General features: G+C 38.4%; 2 protein-coding genes and 1 long non-coding RNA gene across 5 annotated transcripts in view; 2 read left to right on the top strand and 1 right to left on the bottom strand.

The window, feature by feature from the left end:
• Positions 1–4,093, top strand: part of kat8 (K(lysine) acetyltransferase 8) — a 6,152-nt gene extending 2,059 nt beyond the window's left edge. The window contains exons 5-11 of one of the 2 annotated variants that reach the window (XR_004335399.1): positions 887–1,051; positions 1,480–1,569; positions 1,785–1,925; positions 2,357–2,450; positions 2,998–3,148; positions 3,242–3,422; positions 3,868–4,093. Coding sequence is in view for 1 of the 2 variants with exons in the window: in XM_032537989.1 (XP_032393880.1) it covers positions 887–1,051; positions 1,480–1,569; positions 1,785–1,925; positions 2,357–2,450; positions 2,998–3,148; positions 3,268–3,422; positions 3,868–3,932 (861 nt within the window). In the remaining variant the exon portion in view is untranslated. The remainder of the gene's footprint in view (positions 1–886; positions 1,052–1,479; positions 1,570–1,784; positions 1,926–2,356; positions 2,451–2,997; positions 3,149–3,241; positions 3,423–3,867) is intronic. The other variant, XM_032537989.1, reaches the window with a different exon arrangement.
• Positions 4,094–6,363: 2,270 nt separating this feature from the next.
• Positions 6,364–18,177, top strand: LOC116703164 (uncharacterized). 2 transcript variants are annotated; one of them, XR_004335364.1, is made up of 3 exons: positions 6,364–6,582; positions 14,008–14,361; positions 17,194–18,177. It is a non-coding gene; the product is annotated as an uncharacterized LOC116703164 (long non-coding RNA). The 2 variants fall into 2 exon arrangements; XR_004335365.1 differs by lacking the exon at positions 17,194–18,177 and adding an exon at positions 16,265–16,428.
• The window catches only part of LOC116703163 (xylosyltransferase 1), a 43,706-nt gene continuing 29,633 nt past the window's right edge, over positions 9,401–23,473 (bottom strand). Inside the window, exons 9-11 of the mRNA XM_032537804.1 lie at positions 18,510–18,702; positions 17,215–17,554; positions 9,401–14,342 (exon numbers count right to left, since the gene is read on the bottom strand). Coding sequence (XP_032393695.1) covers positions 14,020–14,342; positions 17,215–17,554; positions 18,510–18,702 — 856 coding nt within the window. The 3' untranslated portion in view covers positions 9,401–14,019. The remainder of the gene's footprint in view (positions 14,343–17,214; positions 17,555–18,509; positions 18,703–23,473) is intronic.

Below are 23,473 nucleotides of genomic sequence, written 5' to 3'. Positions count from 1 at the left end.
TCTGAAATATAAGCAAATAATAATGAAAATCAATAAGCATCTGATTTACTAGAACATTATTTACCAAAACTAAATGTTATAGCCTCCAGCATATAGCAAGAAACATTACTAAGAATAACATTAATTTCTCTGTAATAATTTACATAAATGAAACATATTGCTCAGTTACACAAACTGAGAATAAAACACATCTATTACAGCACATATATCCGTAACGGAGCAAACATTGTAGTAGACCTTTTAATAGCTAAGCATGTGGCTTCACAGCACTGGTCTGTTCAACACGTGGCTGCACAAGTAATATTAAACAATCTGCACATCTATCAGCTATATTGCAATAAGAAACACAGCAATATTATCAATAAGCAATATCTCTCTCTCCACCAAATAAATGTTATGTCGTAACACGGACTAAACCTATCCACGTTGTAGCAGAACACCTATTGAAATATGAATAAACATAGCTTTAACGTTTACGCAGTAACAAGGCAGAAAACCCATGACAACTACAGAAAACTACAGAATAGTTTTAACTTACGTTCTGGACCACATCACTTCAACAAGTTAGAGGGAGAAAAAATGGGAAAAGAATGATGAAGAAAAGGGCTTGTTTACTGTCCCCCTCTCCTGTTTGAGCACAGTGCGCCTGCGCAGCAACTTCAGGAGAATTGGATGAAGCCAAGAAGGATTAAACACACTGTTTCCACACCGTTGTAATCCACCGTGATATTAATATTTGAAATGAAAACAATATTTGTGTTCAACATTTTTACCGTGGTGTACCGATAAACCGCTAATCGTTACATCCCTACTTAAAATGTTTTACTATCTTTGTGTGATGAAGGTCATTTTCCTCATTGTATCACCTTGCTTGTCTGTTCCTCAGATCACAAAAGTGAAATATGTGGATAAGATCCAGATAGGAAACTTTGAGATTGATGCCTGGTACTTCTCGCCATTTCCAGAGGACTACGGCAAGCAGCCCAAGCTGTGGATCTGCGAGTACTGTCTTAAATACATGAAGTACGAGAAGACCTTCAGACATCATCTGGTCAGTGTAGATTTCCCTTCAGTTTAGGATGTAGGCATATCACTATCTTTGTTTGAGTCTAATAATGGAGACATGACTTGTGAAAAGAAATTTCTTTCAAAAGTAACAAAGTCCACGTAAATGTCCTGCAGAATGTCTTCAATTTGTACTCACATTTATTTTGGAAGTTAAGTGTGGACTTTTTCTGTGCCTCACATCTTTTCCACATGTGAAACCCAAATCCTATAAAGTTTAGTACCAAAGTGAACAATAAGCTGTAATCAATATTACTACATCTTATGCAACCTGCATGCAAGAAATGAGACCTTTTAATTTATTTAAAAAAATTAGAAGCATGGTATTGTTGGAATTACAAAGCATGTACAATTGTTAATTGTAAAGAAAAGAAAGAAAATGAAATTAGATCTTTTTGATTTTTGTCTCCTCAGTCCCACTGTCAGTGGAAGCAGCCTCCAGGCAAAGAAATCTACAGAAGGAGCAACATATCAGTGTATGAAGTGGATGGGCGGGACCACAAGGTGAGCACACCTGCAAAGTCTATGCCACACCTAAAGGAGTCAGCTGTTTTATGCTAAGTAATATGGATTCATCGCCTTTATGTATCTGTGTCCCAATCTGTGTTTCTAGTGGAAATAAAACCAGATGCCATTTGATTTTAAGAAAATCAGTTAATTATGTAAGAGACATTTTCGTTTTGTTTGTGATGTTCATCGTTATGATTCTTTGTTTGCAGATCTACTGTCAAAATCTTTGTCTACTAGCAAAACTATTTCTCGACCACAAGACGCTGTATTTTGACGTGGAGCCCTTTATCTTCTATATCCTCACTGAAGTCAACAAACAGGGAGCGCACATTGTCGGCTACTTCTCCAAAGTAAGACCTGTTTGTTGTGTTTTTCAGTCAAGTTGATTGAAATATACTTTTCTAACTTAAATTTGGACTCACTGATATTGGATTACTCTTAAGGTAAAAACAGACCGTTGTGTTCAACATGTTCTTGAGGCTTGAGTAACATGCCATTTTACCTTCCTCATAAAACATTTTGTAAATAAATACATTAAACCTGCCTTTTTCTTTTTTTTATATCAACGTATTTCTTTATTCAGTCGCCTAGTGTAGTAATGGTCAAAAACTCCACAGGCACCTTTACTCCCTTTTGCATGGTTGCAAGATTGTTGGGGCTGTAGTATTATCTCTCAATCTTGGAATCTCAATGTTTTGAACTCAGCAGAATCACACAGTAGGTGTAGAGAACCTCAAACTGGAATCATTAACATCTTGACTTTTGCTTTTTTGTTTTTCAGGAGAAAGAATCTCCAGATGGCAATAACGTGGCGTGTATTCTTACACTGCCGCCATACCAACGCAGAGGCTACGGAAAGTTCCTCATAGCTTTTAGTAAGTGAGAGACCATGACAGTAGCTGTAATGTGTGCACTACAGCTAATGATTACTTTTCACTAATGATTAAATATTGTTAATTTTTTCTATTTCTTAAGTCTTTTAGTATAAGTTAGCTTACACTGGCCAGAATTATTATAATCATGACAGTTTGCCAAAACCCACAATTTAATCTTGTATTTAATGGCTGCAGCCATTAAAAAAAACAAAGACACAAAGAAAAACAAGTAATCTTAGTTGGATTGATTTTATTTGACCATTTAATTATAAAATACAATACAGCTATACTGAACTCAAAAGTTCAGTTGGAATGCAGATGAAACTTTGCAATTACCCATTTCATAGAGCCAATCTGTTGTCTAAAAAGAGGGCAGGCGGAGTCCATATTAAATCCAAGAACATCCACTCACATTTCTGTACAGTAATTTTAGCAAAACAATGATAGAATGTCTATTTGACTGTTGCAGATACAGAAACGCACAAATGAATCACTTGTATTAACATTTTAAAAACAGCTTCTCTGCTGTGCGTGTGCGTGATTGTAGGTTATGAGCTGTCTAAGCTGGAGAGTGCAGTCGGCTCGCCAGAGAAGCCTCTGTCTGATCTGGGGAAGCTGAGCTACAGAAGTTACTGGTCCTGGGTCCTGCTGGAGATCCTGAGGGACTTCAGAGGAACACTATCTATCAAAGACCTCAGGTAGAGGCACACTAATACACAAGATATGATGAAAAGATAGCCGTCAGCAATCTTCTTATGTTTTTAGTTCTGATTTTGATGCTCATATTTCAGACCCTCCCCCCTCTCTTTCTCCTCAGCCAGATGACCAGCATCACGCAGAGTGACATCATTAGCACGCTGCAGTCACTCAATATGGTGAAGTACTGGAAAGGTCAGCACGTTATCTGTGTGACACCCAAACTGGTTGAGGAGCACCTGAAGAGCGCCCAGTACAAGAAACCACCAATTACAGGTCAGTCTAGACATTTTGTATATTTTTTTGCATTCCTTTGTTCCGTTATTTCTATCCTTGTTATAACATCAAAACCCAAATTTAAACTTATTTAGGAGTTAGAATCAGAAAAGGTTGAATGATCATAGTGTTACAATTATCAAAGTATGAGATAATGTCTTTAAAACAGTAAAACAACATAGTCACTGAGGCTTTAGCACTATTGTTGGCTCTCGATGCTCTTTGTTATAGCAAAATGCTGCATCTGCACAATGTCACAATATCTTGACTTCTGACGTACTCATGTACGACTCTGAGGCTGACGTGAAAAGATTTTGCTGGCTTATGAAACGTGCTACACAAATAAAGCTGCCTTGCCTTGGTCTGATAGGACAGTGGAAGGCTGATACGTTTCTGTAGATTTTCTCTTTTGCCTAATGTGTGCCTTGTGTTGTCTCTTTCACAGTGGACACTATGTGTTTGAAGTGGGCGCCGCCCAAAAATAAACAAGTCAAGTTGTCCAAGAAGTGAGAGGCAGAGCCAGCGATGCTACATCTGTCAGTCAAGTCCACCTGTTTTTATATAATCTGTAAATTTTCTCCTGTTCCCAACTGGCTAAAAGCTGCTGTTCTCAGTGTATATAGTTATTAGTAGCATTTGTCCGTATTTTCTTAAAATATCCATACAAAAAATCCCTGTCTCCTGATTCCTTTTTTTCTGAGTAATAACTGGTTGTAAAAGTGCAACAACTCCTTTTTCATTAATTTTTTTTAGGGTAAAGAAAAATTTCAATCTTGCCATACGCTCTATGAAATATAGATAGAATCAGAATTGGCCTTGGCCAATTAAGTGTGAACACCTACAGGGAGTTTGGCTCTTGCTTTTTGTTGTTCTCAAAGTACATACACAGACATGGATGGATAGATACCTTCTTTTTTTACCAATAAGAGTTACAGGTCTGTTATTTCATAATTAATAGTTAATTCAGTCAAGATACCTAATTTGAAATGTAATCATGTTTTTTTAATTATTTGATTCTTTTAACAGAATTAAATAGTTTAAGGCTACTTGCTAGCATCTATAGAGTTAACCAACCCAATAACCACACATCTTTCCCAGCAGACATTTTGGGCTGGTGTAACTACTAAAAGCTGCAGTATGTTGAGTTGTTTCAGTCCCAACCCTCTGACGCGGCATGCTGGTTGGTTGGCGGGGAAACCTAAACGGAACAGGGCCACATTGGTGAGATTGCCTACACCTGGCCCGTCTGCACTAAATCCAAACGTCTGCTGTGATGAAGGTGTGCTACGCAAGTGAAGAATGAAAAGAGAATAGTTATTTTCAGCCGGTATTTCTGAGAGCAAAATAATTGAGCTGGTGAACAACATAATCCGGGTTACTGCGCCTGCCTTCAGATACAGGTGAGTTTTACACAGAATAAAGGAACCGCGTGCGTGTGTATGTAAATAAGCTGTAGCTTTGGGCAGCTGCTTGCTACATTTTCGGGAAGTGCTGAAATGAGTGTTGCTTCTTGTGGGTCTGTCTCTAAAATTTAGAGAAATTAATGATCAAAGCCCACAGCTTGGTCATAGTCTGCTATGGATAAAGAAAACAAATTAATACGTTCATTAAAAAGGTTGAAACGGCAGATAAATACAAGCAATAATGGTAGTAGCAAGAACACGTTTAATTTTTTTTAAGGTCCCAAGCAAAATACAGCCCGTCAATAAACTACTTTTAACACACATAGTACTATGAACTGTCAAGCCTCCAGTCTGATGTAACTTGGATTGGAAACACAAGGGGGCAGCAGCGCTCCGAGTCTCACCACTGATCAGTCCTAATTTGAGAGCAGCAAATGTATCTTTAGAAGACCCCATCTTGGAAGAACATTCATCAGTTTAATACTAAGATGTATGATATGTATAATATTTTTGTTTTGTTTGAGTCTTTATATACTTTGTTTCCATAATAGAGGTTAAACTTGGCTGAATACCAGCTGTTTGCAGTGCAGGTAAAGATGCTAGATTTTGAGTTTGACATGTATTCATTTAGTTTTTTTGAACATTTTGGCATTAATAATAATAATAATACATTTATTTATAGAGCGCTTTCCATCAAAGTGCTTTACAACAAAAATACACTTTAAATGCAACAATACAAAATTAAATCGAGACATTAAAAATAAATAACATATAACATTACATCAAAGATAAATTAGCAGTTAGGACTCATACGCTGCGGTGAATAAGTAAGTCTTAAGCTTTGATTTAAAGACCCCAATTGAACATGCCAATCTGATATCTACTGGAAGACTGTTCCATAATGTTGGCGCACGAAACGAGAAGGCTCGCTCCCCAACTGTTTTCTTTCTGACCTTTGGTATAGTCAGCAATCCTGACCCATGGGAGCGCAGCAACCGAGCAGGCACATAAGAGTTTATCAATTCAGACAGATATACTGGTGCAAGGCCATTCACTATTTTGTAAGTTAAAAGTAAGACCTTAAAATCTGCTCTAACCTGGACAGGGAGCCAGTGCAGCGAGACCAACACAGGAGTTATGTGTGTGTATTTAGATGATCCAGTAAGAATACGTGCTGCAGCATTCTGGACCATCTGTAGACCTCGCAGACTTTTCTTAGGCAGCCCCGAAAATAGTACATTACAATAATCTAGTCTAGATGTAACAAAGGCATGAATAAGGGCCTCGGCATCTTTAAGGGACAATACTGATCTGATCTTTGAGATTCTTCTGAGATGAAAGAAGGCAACCTTTGTCACCTCCTTAATATGCAAGTCAAATGAAAGTGACCGATCAAAAACTATCCCAAGATTCTTCACTCTGTCCTTGCACTTAATGATCAAATCATCAATGGACAGAGTGAAATTGTCATAAAAATTGCTTAATCTAGGTGGTCCTATAGCTATCATCTCAGTTTTGGCTGAATTGAGTAGCATTAGTCTATTAAACTTGTAAAAGAAAAGCTGTACGGAAGCAGGTTGTTTTACATTTGAACAATATCAAAGGTGACCATATCACACCGTATTTACACCAACTGTTTATGTGATGTGCTGCAGAGGCCTTTTGTTGTTTTTAATAACCATGAATCTGCTCATGTTTTTGTCCATATAGGAAAACGGAGGGCAGAGCAGCTGAAAGGAGACTGGAGAACATATCAGGTGAGTCAGAAACGCCTTTCCCTTCTCCTTGTGTTTGTTTTCTCAGCATTGTGGTCAGAGATGTAGAAACCCTTCTAGATAAAACAACAGTGATATAAGTTTTCAAACCATAACCCTCATGTTCACACAGTAATAATCAACAATTTATTGTATTTATACAAATGAGTTAACTAAGTTAAACTAATCCAAACAATTACGGAGGCTAATTTAATACTGATTTTAATTAGGAATGGTTACTAGATTTTGTTTAGTGTTGCTTAATTATAACCTAGTACAATTTATGTGTTTATATACTGTGTGTGTGTTTGTGTATGTATGTATATATATATATATTGTATATGATAACATCGCATAATATATCATGAGTTAGGATGATGAAATGTATAATATTTGGCAGATTAAGTTATTAGATTTAGATCTATTAATGTATTTCCTTGTAATGGCCTACAGTGGCATAAATATTAGTCATGCAATATTAATGAAGAAATACTTTTATAGTACCAAAACTCTCTACTTCCCAACATACTGTATTTGTACCATTCATACAGCCATAGTCATTATTAAGTAAACTTACTAAATAAGTCATTAATACATTAACAAAAAAGTGAAAAAGATAAAAATTCATGCAGCAATTCAAAATTCTGACAAATACAAATAATTAGTTTCTGGAGACACATGTTGGTGTATAGTGCTTAATTCCTGGCTACCTTTTGTAATTCTAATAAGATCTTTGTTTATTTATTATTATTCTGATGACTAACACTACAAATGTACACTACAGTTCTATTTTAAGACCCTTGTTACCCAAAATCATCAAAGAACATGAACATCAGTTCCTTTGTTCACTACAGGACGTGTTTAGTCAGAGTCCCAGTGAACGCTGCTGCCACACGCATCATAATTAGCTCTGTCCCTCTGGCTGCGTGTCATCGATCAGCTGTATTGATGATTCCATCACCGCTAGCTGTGCAGATATGATGTGTTCAATAAGGAAGGATTAGGATAAGGAATTTAACTTCCGTTACAAGCCATATAGCAGAACATTCCCCCAAAAAAGGTGGGTGTTGAATTAAGCTATTTTTAGTAGCAGGGAAGACCTGAGTGGAGAAATACTTAAAGGCTACTTATATTCTATATTTTTGCAGTGTGTCTCTCAACACTTTCCGACTGTATACTGAAGATGTAAATCTTTAGAAAAAAAACATGGAAATAGTGTATCTGTCTGGGACTTTTTCCTGCAGCTTATGAATCCACACTAGTGTGTGTGTGTGTGTGTGTGTGTGTGTGTGTGTGTGTGTGTGTGTGTGTGTGTGTGTGTGTGTGTGTGTGTGTGTGTGTGTGTGTGTGTGTGTGTGTGTGTGTGTGTGTGTGTGTGTGTGTGTGTGTGTGTGTGTGTGTGTGTGTGTGTGTGTGTGTGTGTGTGTGTGTGTGTGTGTGTGTGTGTGTGTGTGTGCTCTCTATATACTGTATGGGCGCCGGCTCTAACCATGCGCCCTTATTGATGGTTTTAACAACAATGGAACACAGGAAGACGATATATCAGGCTTTGCTACAGACACAATACTTGTTTAGATACATTCACTGTTGGTTTTGGTTTGGTCTTTTTACTTTTTGATAATAGGAAAATTATGTAATTTCACCTAACCAAAAGGACTGAAAATAGGTGGGAATTCTTCTAATAACCTCTTATCTCATGCTGCTCCAAGAAAAGTGCCAGTGTTGAAGTGCTCTCTACTTGTATAATGTAAGAGAATGTCTCTCCTCAGCTCCACCCAGTTTCTGCCCTCCTTTTTGATTTTCACTTGTCTGGCTCAATGATCGCAGCAACTAAAAGAGACTTCAAAACGTCCCGTTCAAAACCATTTGATAATTTTCCGAAACACCCCAGCCGTTATAATTATAGTTATTCTGTAACTATAATGAGATAAACTGGTCTAAAATAGGTTTTCTTACAACCTCTCTATTGTAACTGTTTTGAATATATTGTATATGCTTTACATGTGGAATCTGCAAAGTAACAAATACATCCAGCTGTCAAATTATTGTAGGGAAGTAAAGTCCAAGAAAGGGAGCAAAGTTTAAAGAAGTTAAAGTAGTCATGTTACAGTTTCCTCAGCAACTCAACATTTATAAAAAATAAAAAAATCTTGGTGGCCCCTGAAGCCTTCTGACCCCTCAGCATTACCTGTCTCTACACAAGTGAAATAAACTGCATAGGCCCAGAATAAAGGGAGATTCTGTTTTATTTTCAAAAATTGTACTTCAAAACCGCTATGGTCATTTATAAGGCATTCACAACAATTTCTTTTGGTTTTTGAACATTTGAGACAGTTTTTGATGCTTTCAAAGAGCGTTTCCCAAAACAGGAGTACAGCTAAGGCACAGCACTACTCTGAGAGCGAGCGAGAATCTGAAAACTTTATCAACATCTTACATCAAAATCTCTAAAAACCAGTCACGACTTCTGTGGCACCATCATCAGTGCATCCCAAGAGCTGACATATTTCCATGTGACTGACTTAAAGCAACACTATGTAACTTTTCCTGCTTCAGTCCCCCTACAGGTTGTCTCCTTGGAACTACAGCCGTGCGAGCTGTAGTTCCAAGGAGACAACCTGTAGGGGGACATTAAGACGACCTGTAAAGGGACCGAAGAGGGGAAAAGTTGCATGGCTTTAACTATACATCGTCTGAGTGTTTTACAAAATACTTATTTCGATTGACTCATATGGAAAATACATACTGGACATAAAGTGACTCTTAACATTCAAATCGACATGAGCAGAACAATGATGATTTTGCAATATTTTTTTTTTATACTGTCCCGGACTCTTTGAGACTGACATGCCAAAATGACTGCTAACATGTAATAATATAGAGGGAAAAAAATGACCTTATCAATAAGGGAAATCACAAAAGCTGTGGGTGGCCAAAGCTGTAACAATACAAAAATAAACTTTATGATAAAAGCGATTCTGATTAGTCAAAAAATCAAAGAATTTGAGTGAAATGTAATGATGCAAGCTGACAACCTACTACATTTAAATGGCAAAGTTTTGGACCTGGTCAGGGTTTTAAACAGTTTGATTTTAGCCCAAGATTTGATGTCCCTATTTGTTTGATTTACAGCAAAGAAATGAATAACTTTGGTTGTACCTGAATACATACATCTAATTCTGCTTTTAATTGTTTATCATAGTATTTTGTTAATAACTATTCATTGCTCAATTTTGTTTAAGAACCGTAGGTTTAGCAATTTAATTAAATGTTTGCGCCAAAATTCCAACATTTTTGTACCTAATAATAATAATAATAATAATAATAATAATAATAATAATAATTAATTAATGCCTTCAAGTATTGTAACAGTTAACTTTTACGTAATAACTTTAGGGTGTCTACAAGTCATTTTTTCTGGTGATCAGTCTAGTTCTGAAATCAAACTGATAAAACGAAAGCTGACTGTACCTCTTGCATTCTTTTTTGCCACTCGATTCCAAATCTAGTGGCAGTAATTTACTGATGCTCTCTGCACACTTTGGTCCTGTGCACTGCTGTACGGTTTAATAGCTCTTTCAACCCAAACATCTGGAGACATTTCAAATAAGTTAGATATAATAGTCACAATCTTTTCTTAAATAAATATGACACACTGTTCACTGTCCGTGCTTTAAGTGCTGACTGTCCCAGAACAACGGATCACTCTGAGCTTCCCCCCCAGGCTTAGAACCCCCCACGGCTGTCCAGTTTTGGTCCCAATAACGTTGGCATATGGCAACTACACACACTGGAATAATTGATCAAAAATGGTTAAATATTAGTCTTTATAGTAATGAAAAGAAGATGGGTTGCACCGGCAAAGATTAGGATTTGTAAATTGACATTATCTTGCACCATTATGATTTTAAAATGACCATAAGATACATTCATGATTATGTTCAACACTTCATTACATTCAATATGAGCAGCATCTGTGTAGGGTGAAGTTAAAGTAATATTTGACAATTTGAGAAGTATTTACTGTAGTATGTGTTCATGCTTGGATCAAAATGATAAAAACTGTCTCCTATGTGCATGATTAGTTTAGCATAACGACTGGAAGCAGGGGGAACCAGCTAGCCTGGCTCTGTCCAAAGTTGATCAAATCCTTCTACCAGAGCCTCTAAAAACATTATATTACTTTGTTAATGTAGTTTAATATGTAAAGAGTGACATTTGTGGTTTACAAATTAGTTTTTGTGCTTTTTTTATTTTCATTTTTTAATCGGGTACTTCCTTGAGTTAATTAGTTATCTTTAGATCTTTAGCTGTTATGTTTAGCAGATTTTGTAACCTTTGGACAGCCAGGCTAGCTTTTCCCTACTGTTTCCAGTCTTTTTGCTGAGCTAACTGGCCACTAACTGTAGCTTTATATTTACAGCTCAGATATGAGCAGTGTCATTCTCAACATCTAACTCTGCATTTCTCACAATGTTGAACTATTGTTTTGAAAGGGACTGCCATTATTATAATCAATACATTTTGTATTTGTCTCGTGGAAAATCATACAAGTTATAATTTGTGTGAAATGTAATCCCATCTGCTCCTTCAATTTCTGCATGATTGAACAGTAGTTTACAATTCAAAGCCCCATGTAATGCAAATTGATCTAATCCCTTTATAACCTGAATTGGATTTAGTTATTTCCATGTTAGAACAGGTTTGACTGTTGCACTGATTTTATGCATTATTGATCATAAAAACCGCAGAGTATAACCTTCATCTTCACTGGTGCAACCCAGACTTAGTATGAATATTTTATGTCTTGGCACAATGTCGATCACTGAGCAGCATGGCAAGCTAAAGGTGTCCTGGGTGGCCTGCCCTCTCCTTCTCACCTGCTACATCCCCACCCAACTCACAGGATGATACAGTTCATGCAAGTAATGTAAAGTATGAAAGGATTATGATTATAATATACCAATACATAAACAAAGTTGTTCTGGTTATTCCTAGTCTACATTTTTAAATCTATATTCCTGAAACATTTGCTATTTATTAACACAGAATATTTAGTAGTCAATTTATAAGCTATTTTTAATGACCTTTTTAATGCTGCTTTAATATATTATAAATTAAAAACATTTTGGTGCTCAGACATCTACAAGTATGCATTTGTAAGGCATAGATTGTTCTAACTGCTGATGGGCATTTGCTATTTTTTACATCTTAAAGATTAAACAATTAAATAAAAATAAAAAAACTCAACGCACCAATTAATACAAAATATTGTAACTGTTACTGACAGCCCAGCCTGTAAATGACCAATAAAACATCCTTTGTTAAAAGTATGTAGCTGTACTTAAGCACTTATGGTCGTACAAAAACACAAAGTAGTTAAAATGAGAGCAGATTAGGAGAAGACATTTAACCACCCAAAACTGAACGACACAAACATTTACCATCAGTCCTGACAAACACGTGGAGGCCTTTTAGAAATAAAGGCAGACGTTTTATTTTTTTCAAAAAAACAAATCTCACCCGCTGCAAATATCAGCATATAAAATATTAGTCACTGACTTAAAAAAAAAAAACTCACTCACGTGTACACTTGGGCACCGTCACATCAGTTTCTTTAGCCAAGAGCAGATTAAAAATGTGTGTACGAAAAAAAAAAGGAGAGGAAGAGGTGAATCTGTTCTGAGTTCCAGCATAGCAGTCGCTCAGGCGGTCTGAAGGATTCCGACATGGCACAGAAAGAAAACCAAACACACCAGAATAAAGGGCAGGGCTGCGTCAAAGGGGAGATCTTTTAACATGGCAACATGTAGTTTGAGTTGTGGAAAGTAGCGAAGTACCTTTTACTCAAGTTCCAAACTACCTTGACGACAAATATTGTCCTTTTGTATTACACTCCATCTGACAGCGTATAGCTTGGTACTGGTTACTTTTTATAGTTTACATGAAACAGCAATTTATAAAATGACTCTTTTATAGATAAAACAAGTATATTAAGTAGTTAAACCTTGAACTTAGCATACCAATATAATATCAAGACACACTTAAAGGGGCCATTCTACAAATTGTACTTTTTGCCTAAAAATACTTATGTACTTTTACTTAATGGGCTGTTGGTTTTTGTTGTTCTATTACTACATTTACTAAAGTAAAGGATCTGAGTACTTATTCCACTCTGTTTACAGCATTTCCAATTTGCAGTACCCTTTCAGGCAAATACAACAACATGGTTGATGTTAGTGAAAGTCTTAATGGTTAAAAGAAACAAACACTGACTGTAGTTGGAAATGGGAACTGTGGTCTTTGCTTTGCACTTTGCTTCAATCACCCAAATGAAAGAAAAATAAATAAATATTCATTCTTAGAAATTCTCATAACACCCACCTGGCTCTGTATGAGAACATCTATAGCTCATTTTCCCTGGATCACAGCTGGAATACATCAAGAAAACTAAGTGTTTCAGGCCGGTTATCCCAACATTTAAGTGTGCAGTGTTCTCAAGAACTCAAACATTGTACTATGGTGATTTAAATGATGGGCTGCTGTAGTCTTGTTGTAGTTTGAAACTCTCAGATAAAACAAGATTAGGCTGAGAGTTTCAAATTACAACACGAATTGATTTAGATCTTCAAAAAAATACTCTTAATTCTTTCAGCAAACTATCACATTTGTGGTTGAAAAAGCCTTAACGCATTAACTGTTGACTTTTAATTAATATTTTAGAAAGAATGCAAACTTCTTTCTTCAGTTCCCGTATAGCATCGACCAATTACATTTTTTTTTTTTTTTTACGTTTTACAGGAAACTAAATTAGTATTTTTCTAGGATCAGTGTTCATTTCTGGGAAGTTGCATTTTAAATATTTCAACCTTTTGAATACAATTGTAATCTGGGGATAATAGTCTGAAATAAAAAAGTATGATCACTATGAAACAATTTCTCTCAGGAAATTGAGCACTAAGCTGTGATCAATAATGGCCTAAGAACGAGCAACTACGTCGGTTTTTAGCAACTGGACATGTATAACTCTTGGTACTTGCATACCGTAACTCAGGAAAACACTCACAAACGAGGTATAGAGTCACTCACACACACACACACACACACACACACACACACACACACACACACACACACACACACACACACACACACACACACACACACACACACACACACACACACACACACACACACACACACACACACACACACACACACACACACACACACAAGGGCTTCCAAAAGGACTGAAGATTTCTCAGTGTTTTGAGTTTGTTCCTCTTCTTCCTGTTGCTGCCTTCAAAGTTTCATTTATCCATTTCCTTTTACTCTGATGTTGCACAAACTTTAAATAAATAAATATAAGACACAAACAGGACATGAGCCCCATGTCTTCCTTCATTTGTTCCTGTTGTCCTCCCTCAGCCTGTCCGTCTGCTACCTGATCCGTCCGTCCTCTCTGGGTGGGGTCAGTTCAGACTTGGTGTCGGGGCTGGCGGCGCTCCAGACGGTGAGACGACAACGCTGCATGACGGGACAGGCGCTGGGTCCCATCGAGCAGACGTCTGCGGCCGACCAGTGGCCCTCCAGCAGCCAGTCCAGCCAGCGGCGCAGCGGCACCCCCGTCAGGGCAGCGTTGGACTCTGCCTCCTCCACGGCGCCCAGACTTACAGGCAGTCGAAGCACCGGGTTCAGGCCGTGGAAACTCTGCTCCATGTAGGAATTTCTGGCTGGGCCACCGTGCAACCGCAGGGCATCCTCTGCATCCCAGGAAAAGTGGTAAGGGGCAGGTGGGAGAAGAATGGTGAAAAAGGTAAATTTCCTTCGCCACACTAGGATAACCTCAGAGTTAAACAATCATTTAGGTTTCATTTTCTAGTGTCATTTGTGACCTCTGTACTCCGCATGTTTCTCGGTCACATAGACTTTTTAGTGCTTACCATAGGCGGGGAAATATAAATGTTATTTTCTTGGCCTCTTATCTGACAGTGGTTTGCATCTTCAAAGGTATTTTGAGATCTCCCGAATGGGAAAATCTTTGCTCAGTGCAAAAGTTTTAAATCTAGTATTTTAACAGACTGTGGTAATATTGGATTGAAATGTTAAAAATGTTGTCATCTCAGGCAGACAGATCACAAAAAAGCCTTTTGAATATGTGAAACGGCTGCCAGATAATAGGTAACAAACATAACTCCCTTCTGTTTGCGCGGAGAAGTCGAGTCACGCAGAGTGGCGATTTTCCCAAAAATGAATTCCCAGAAATCTTTAATAAACCCACAAGGTCATTTAAAGGTCCCATGACATGGGATTTTGTATGCTTTTATATAGACCTTAGTGGTCCGCTAATATTGTATCTGATGTCTTTTATTTAGACCTTAGTGGTCCTCTAATACCATATCGGAAGTCTCTTTCCCAAAACTCCGCCTCGGTGCAGAATTCCAGCCACTAGAGCCAATCCCACAATGAGCTTTCCTTAGTATGTGCCATTTCTCAGTCTGTATCTTTTGAGGTGGCGAAGGGGGCGGCAGGCAAGGTGCAGGCTGGGGGTGTGGCCTTGACCAACTGCTACTTTGCTCATTTGAAAGCCATGATGTCTCTCTCTCATGGGTGGGCCAAATTCTCTGGGTGGGCAAAACAGAGAAAGTGGAGGTAACCTTGCCCCTAAACCTCAAAGTTAAATGCTCAAGCCATGGGACCGTTTAAGAAAACTTCCTTACTGTTCTGGAGATATTTCCAGAATCATTAAATACCCTTTTCCCATCTGGATAAACAAATATTCTATCAGCTAAATGTCAAAAATGGTAGTTGGGTTGCTCAGTTTTATAGGTATAGTTTTGGTACATTTTATATTTTGCTTGTGTTAAAAAAAAAAAATAAGAACTCCAATTAACTTGATTATGAAATGCAGTCATTATCATGAAGATAGTTTGACCAGTGATTCTGGAAATATCGGTTGTTAAACAACCTGCTGGGTTTTTTCAAAGATGATCGGATTAACCGTAGTAGCTAAACCTAGTTCTTTTGTGACAAAAGCACCAAAATTGGCACATGTAAAGCTTAATGTATTTAGAAGAGATCTGGATATTGGGCCACTGCATATTATACTGACCATAGCATCATTTTCCACACTTTGACGGTAGATGCTAGATCGGATCTGCTAGACGTGTCATTACACACCTCGTGGCCTGCTTTATTCTGACTCCAATTGGCTTACCCTGGTATTCTTTCCCTAACCAATCCCCACTCCTCATGCCTAAACTTTACCACGTCTAACAGATCCAATCTAGCAGTAACACACTTTGGCCACTCCTAAGTTGCTGTTTCCATGTTTTCAGCCCCACAAATATTATTTCCAAATAGGTTTAAGTTTCATATGTGGTATTACAATGAAAGTAATACCACATATAAATGAAAGGAAAAAAATCAATGTAGTTATAACTGGATTTAACTATAGCAATATGTGAGTACAGTTAACTTAAATAACATAGGCATGTACCTATGTACTTTTCCCATTAACTATTCTACAAAAAGAAACAGTCAGCTGGCACATTCTCGCTCAGAGAAGCAGAAGCCTCTGCTGTAGTGCAGCCTTCTTGCACCTGCAGCAATTCCATGATTTTGATGCTTGTGGCAATGTTGCCCAGTGGGGCTCATACCTCCTTCTGTCTTCACCCACCCCAAGTCGGATGGTGATGGCAGCCCATGGTCTGGTAGCAGTGTTTTTCCCCCAGATGGGACTACCCTGGTAGACTGCTCTTGATATGTTCTACCAGAGCAGCGAGGGTAGGTGTTTCAATTTATTGAGCTATGCTACCTAGGTGATTTTAGAGCTCTTCCTTTCTCTCCCTCTCTCGCATTTCAATGGGTCTTTATTGGCTTGAAAGTTTCAATAACAATGTTGCCTCTCCCTCTCCGTCCCTTCCTGTCTCACCCTCTCTTGTTCCCTCCGTCTTTCTCCCTTGTTCCCTCTCTGTCCGTTTGTGTGTCTCAATTTAATTCAAATTGCTTTATTGGCATGAATGTCAGAAATAACAATAATGCCAGAGCAGCAAAGATACTAATGTGAGAAGAAATACATACAAATCATTAAGTATGTCTCAGTCTCTCTCTCTCTCAGGCTTGAGGAGGTCAGACAATTTCAAACAGGAGGCTAATTCGGATAGAGGTGACCCTGTGTGCATGTGACTGGATACTGACACTATAAATATATTTGTGCATGGTGTTGACAGCTGTGACAGGAGACCTCTGCTGTTTGTGTGTGTGTGTGTAGCTGTTTGTGTGTGTGTGTGTGTGTGTGTAGTTATTTAAGTATTAGATATGCTATTGACATACAAACTGCAGGGACCCCTTTTAAAAGCCCTTGAATAACATTTCAACAAGTGTTTCTATGAGTTTCTGCGGGTTGATACTGAAACGTTGTTCCATATAAGAAATATTTTACGGATTCTTTGAACGAACTAGTAGTAATGCCTAACTGTAGCTACATATATTGTAATGGAAAAAATCCCTAATTATGTGTGAAATGACCAACTCCAGTTCTTTGAGTCCCATACTTTCCTGCCTAAATCTGATTTCTTGCAGTATTGTTTTCTTGTGTGCATGTAAACGCAGTGACGAGTTGGGACCGCTCACCTTGCTGTAAGGGCTGCTGTCGGTGGAACTCCAGCGGAGCCACGATGAAGCTGGTCTGGCCCAGCGGGTTCCAGTGATGCAGCACCCTCAGTGTCCACAAGCCAGGCCTCAAAGGCAAGGTGAGTGGTGGCCGATAGTGGGTGACCTCAGCGGAGGCGTCCACCAGGATGTCATAAGTGGCAGCGATGACGTTGGTGGGGTCGATCCACACCACAGTGGCTGTCAGGTTGCTCTGGCTTCGGCTCCAGTGCTGCACTGCCACCGGCTCGTCCTTGGGCCCCAGCAGACCCCCCCAGTTCCTGAAGAGACGCTCCTTAGGATCCCAGTCCGCCCCAACCTGAACAACAGGAAGAGTTTCAGGATCGCCCGGTTTGGACTGACTCAGATTCTGACTGCAGGGGTGCACAGTTTAGGTCGTATCTGGCAAAAACTGCTTAAAGTTATTAATAAATGGCTTCCAGTTCATTTTAAGGTTTCAATCAATTTAAAGTTTTACTTATTTTTAAAGCAGCTGGGTTGCAGTATACATCTGGGAGCTTTTGTGCCCATACTGCTCTCAGATCCTGCAACAAAACTTTGCCAACAGTCCCGGTCCAGACAAACTTAAGGCCCCTAAAGTCTGGAACAGCCTTACAATCAAAATTCCTTATTTTTTATTTGAGGCTTAGTTTTTCCCTAATCATTTATTTTGTTGTCATGTGTTCTTTTTATAAAATTTTATTTTCGTGAAGCACTTTGTAAAAAGGTCCTTATCACAACTGTGAGACTACGTTTTTTATCTTAATTTTATGAATGCTAATGTTTCATACCAAAATCCACTGACCTTAGTATATAGAAGCTAAATTGTGTTGTATAATGCTTTTGGCAAAACTGTTTCTGATAATGTTTTTCAAGCCCAAAATACTGTCTCAAACCATAAGTAGCATGCAATCGTTAAACTTCTCCAAAAATCTCAAATGGGGATTTACTTTTCAACTGACAACAAATTGAGTGACAGATAAAAATATGCACAGACACCATGAGCTATGTGGTGTGGTGTGTGTGTGTGTGTGTGTGTGTGTGTGTGTGTGTGTGTGTGTGTGTGTGTGTGTGTGTGTGTGTGTGTGTGTGTGTGTGTGTGTGTGTGTGTGTGTGTGTGTGTGTGTGTGTGTGTGTGTGTGTGTGTGTGTGTGTGTGTGTGTGTGTGTGTGTGTGTGTGTGTGTGTGTGTGTGTGTGTGTGTGTGTGTGGTGTGTGTGGTGTGTGTGTGTGTGTGTGTGGTGTGTGTGGTGTGTGTGTTGAGAGAGAGAGAGACTGGACACGCTGCAGCCTGTTGGTAGGGTTGTGGGGGCTGGCCAGGGTGAAGTGGTCTTTTGAAGTCACCCAGGTCTCCAAGGTTTCCAGCTGAGTGGAGGCTCGGTTAGTGGCCACGTGACGCACAAGGTAGCCTTGAAACTGGTCTGACAGGAAGTAGAGGTGGACCGACACTGGGTGGCTCATAGCCATGTACCTGAGAGAAATGAACACATTCTACACTCAGACCATGTCTGCAATAAAGTGAATATGCATCTTTTCTTTGTGCTTTTGTTTCATTTATACAAAGTTCAACATGATGGTACAACATTATACCCAGTGATGGAATGCAACAAAGCCATTTTACTCAAGAAAAAGTTTGAGCGAATAGTTTTTATGCAGGTTAAAGTTAAATTTAAGACAATATAGTATGTCATAAAAAGTCATAGTTTAGTAGGTCATACAAAAGTCAAAGTTTTAGCAGGTCATAAATACAACATAGTATAGTATGCCAATAAAAAAGTCAAATCATAGTATTCCATTATAAAAGTCATAGTATAGTATGTAATAAAGTTTAAAAAAAACTTGGTATAGCATGCCATAAAAGTACAATTATGTAAAAAGGTTTTTAAAAAATCCTAGTACAGTATGTGATCTGACGTTAGTATCTGATGTGACGTTAGTGAAAGGCACCTTATTTTATTAGATGATACATGGTCACAGTTGGTTAATGTAAGAAACTTTGCATTTAAAAAATAAATAAATACATATATATATACCCTAATGTTAGTTTTGTGTGCTTAGTATGCCTTCACAACAAAGACGAACAGAGAAAAATAGAGAGAAAGAACTCAACTCTTTGCAGAGCTTGACTTAAAACTGCCAGCAGGCCAGCTAGGCAAGATGCATTTGATAATGTCAAACAACCATCCTACATTGTTCATTTAATGTGAAGTTGGCCTATTTTATCAGAAACATTTTCTTTAAGGTGGAGTAGGCTAATATAACTAATTAAAACAAATGTTTCATCTAATAATAATAAATACACAGTATATTGTGTCTTTGCCGTGTATAGCATTGTGAATTAGTGATTTTATGTACTGTATATCAAAAGTTTCCGTTGAGTAAAATACTTTTTCTAGCTGTAGTCATGCCAGAATCATTGAGTGCAGCCACAGTCTAAAGGTCAGCTGGCAAAGCACTAGTGTCAGTGTTCAGTTTTTTTAGCTGTGAAAGGTACAGTATACAGCATGAGTTAGTTTATTCAGATTCTAATAATTTTATTCAAGATGAGTCCTACCACAAGGCTCCAGACCAGAGAGGGAAGGAGGGACAGCATGCAGCGCATCTCTCAACAAATCAGACTGCTACATAATGAGAGATCAGACAGCCACATAATGAGAGAGAGAGAGCGAGTGTTTCTATAAAAAGGGCCATGTCGGTAAATGCGCGATAAGGAAAAAGATAGATGCTGCGGCCAATAGTATTCCCACCTTAAAAGATACATTATACTGTCGAATTTATTTTGAAATAAAATGTTTGCTTTGGAGACATTCCCATCTTTTTCGGATTAGAGGAATGGCCCCTCCAAATGTCTGTGCACGTCCCTGTTAAAAATTTAGTATAGTAGGTCATAAAAGTCATAGCATAGCAGGTAATAAAAAAAGTCATAAAAAGTCCCATTATAGTTTGTTATAAAAATAGTAAAAAAAAGTCATATTATAGTATGTCAAAAAAGTCATAAAACGTCATAGTATACTGTAGCAGTAATAAAAAAAAGTCATACTATGTCATTAAAAGTCATAGTATAGTAGGCTATGCTATAAAATGTCATAGTTCATTTTATTTCACGAGCCATGGTTAGCAATTAGCTAATACTACATCAAATCCCTTTTTAAAGTGGTTCAGCAGTATGACTGTGTAAACACATAACATAGGTGATCATAGTGAGTCACAATGACTAGATGGGGCAAAAGCAGGAACAGACCCTGTTTGTTAAAGTCCTAACTCCATACAAACACACTGTGTTGACCAAAAATCTGCATGTAAACAATCTCAAAGTGTTGTGGAATGGAATAATGTTTCATACATAGCCACACATTAGTGTGTATGTGGCCTGAAATGTTGCTTGACTAAAATCACAGATTGAATGGAACAGACTCGTCCTGTTTAACTCCCCCCGTCATCCACCCCTTCACACACACTTCCCATAATGTTGCCCCCACCCATTCTAGCCACCAATCCTCACCCAAACAACAAGTACCTCCTTGTACCTACTGGGTCTCCACCACACACAGACACACACACACAGCTGGAAAAATCCAGTATGTGCAGACACTGTAGCCCGGTTGTACCCCAAGACAAGCTGGCGTTATCTTTATATTTAATTTGGACTCTCAAACACCAGTGGTGGGGAGTTTAGTGGAAAGGCACACTTCATCTGCCAGTCCTCGTCAGTCCCCTCAGACAGTGACTGTGCAGTTTCTCTCTCGGACGAAATTTTCTGACCCAACGTCTAAATGGCCCTAATACACCCACGACCGCTGAGGTTTCTACATGAGGCCGATATTGCCAAAGCTTTGTTCTCCCACCTTTAGTTTGCTTTAATAGGTCCATAACTAGATAAAATATGATCCACTGTTGCCTTTTAGTTGTGGTCCGTTTCCTGTTCACACTGACAAATTACAAACAAACCAAGAGCTGAATTCACAAGGTAACTTACTGACTGGACCGTTTTGGTGACTGTCATCAGCACTACAGTCGTGGTCGGACAAAAATATTAATTTTTACAAAGTCTGCTGCCTCAATTTTTATGATGGCAATTTGCAATTACTCAAGAATGTTATGTAGAGTAATCAGATGAATTGCAATTAATTGCAACGTCCCTCCTTTCAATAAAAATTAACTTAATCTTCAAAAACATTTCCACTGGATTTTAGCCCTGCCACTAAAAGGACCAGCTGACATCTTGTCAGTGATTATCTCATTAACACAGGCGAGAGTGTTGATGAGGACCAGGCTTTAGATCACTCTGTCATGCTGGTTGAGTTAGAACAACAGACTGGAAGATTTAAAAGACAATCATTCTTCCTCTGTTAACCATGGTTACCTGCAAAGAAACACGTGCTGCATTCATTGCTTTGCACAAAAAGGGCTTCACAGCCAAAGATATTGCTACTAGTAAGACTGCACCTAAATCAACCATTTATCGGATCATCAAGAACTTCAAGGAGAGGGATCAGTTGTTGTGAAGAAGGCTTCAGGGTGTCCAAGAAAGTCCAGCAAGCGCCAGGACCGTCACTTAAAGTTGATTCAACTGCCATAAATAAAGAATGGTGCCAGAACATCCTTGGAGAGCAACTTCTCCCAACCATCCAAAAACAGATGGTAGACAAACAATGCCTTTTCCAGCGTGATGGAGCACCTTCCCATAAGGCCAAAGTGATAACTAAGTGGCTCGGGGAACAAAACATCAACATTTTTGGTCCATGGCCAGGAAACTCCCCAGACCTTAATCCCATTGAGAACTTGGGGTCAATCTTCAAGAGGAGGGTGGACAAACAAAACCCCACAAATTCTGACAAACTTTTGACAATTGATTATGCAAGAATGGACTGCCATCAGTCAGGATGTGGCCCAGAAGTTAATTGACAACGTGCCATGGCAAATTGCAGAGGTCTTGAAAAGGAAGGCTCAACACTGCAAATATTGTCTCTTTGCATAAAATGAATGTAATTGTCACTATACGCCTTTGGCACTTATGAGGATTGTGATTATACCGTAGTAACGTCTGACAAAAATATCTACAAACACGGAATGAGAGAACTTTGTGAAAACGATCCTTGTGTCATTTATTAAACTTTTGACCACAACTGTACATGGGCCAACAGGGAAAATAACATTTCTGTTAACTGACAGCAAGCATTGTTGGCATTTTGCTAAATCTTATGTGTTTATCTTCTCAGATTCCACAATTATGGTCATTAATATTTGAGAAGGCAACTATTATTTCTTAAATAGTGGCCAACAAGAGAAAAGAGAGGTTTCTTGTAACATATGGATTCCAAAGGATTTCCGTAAATATACGCACCGCTTTACATACCACTTAGGGGATTGTTTTCTGAACACTTCACAATCCGCATATCAATTTAACAGTACTTTATCTTTTGAATGTGTGCTAATATCACGTATATTCCATGACTAAATATTGTGGTTTCACTGCTTTGGTTTTACATATTGAACAGACTACCAAAACTACCTTGGATTTGGACCAAGAACACTTTTTTCATGCACTTTTGGTCTAGTTTGTTCCATAACAGTTTGATGTACAGCGTTTTAAACCACTCTAAATAATCCAAACCACACGACCGAACACAGAAGTGTTTGTTTGAAATGAACCAAACAGGTTCAGTGTGCCAGCATCATGTCTCAGACCGCCATTTCATTCATGGATCTGTCTCAAGAGGCCACCTGGGAAGAGTCTCCTAGATTCAGAATGTAGAACAGTAACATATGAACATCAGAAGTAAAAGTCTTAATTACTCTCACTGGGATCTGTGAGATTGCTCAAACTGAACTCAGCTTTAGCACCCCATACACAAACTCCTGGAACACCTCATTAATCCAAGCATTTCTTTATTGCCTTTATAACCCCTTGGACCATCATGAAGAGTTCTTGCAGTCTGTCAAATCTGTCTGTCAAATACCTGGAGCTGCTTAAAAAAACATTAAAGCTCCTTCACAAACCCCTGAAACCACACCAAGAACCCCTGAATGCTTTCAATAACGCAGGGACTCCTAAGACCTTTTATTCCTTAAAGGAGAATTCCATTTAATTACAACACGTAGCTCTATTGTCTGTAAATGTGTGCTGTCAGTAGAGAGAAAAATGAAACCAATCGGTGCTGCCTAAACCATGTTATCCTCCTGCTAGAGTTAGCACCCAACAGGCTTAACCAGGGCAAGTTTTAAACATGTTTTTAGCCTCT

The sequence above is a fragment of the Etheostoma spectabile genome, chromosome 15 (assembly GCF_008692095.1).
Source record: "Etheostoma spectabile isolate EspeVRDwgs_2016 chromosome 15, UIUC_Espe_1.0, whole genome shotgun sequence".
NCBI classification, from domain to species: Eukaryota; Metazoa; Chordata; class Actinopteri; order Perciformes; family Percidae; genus Etheostoma; species Etheostoma spectabile.
Note: the sequence above shows the minus strand (reverse complement) of the source record. Positions and strands in the feature narration are given on the sequence as shown.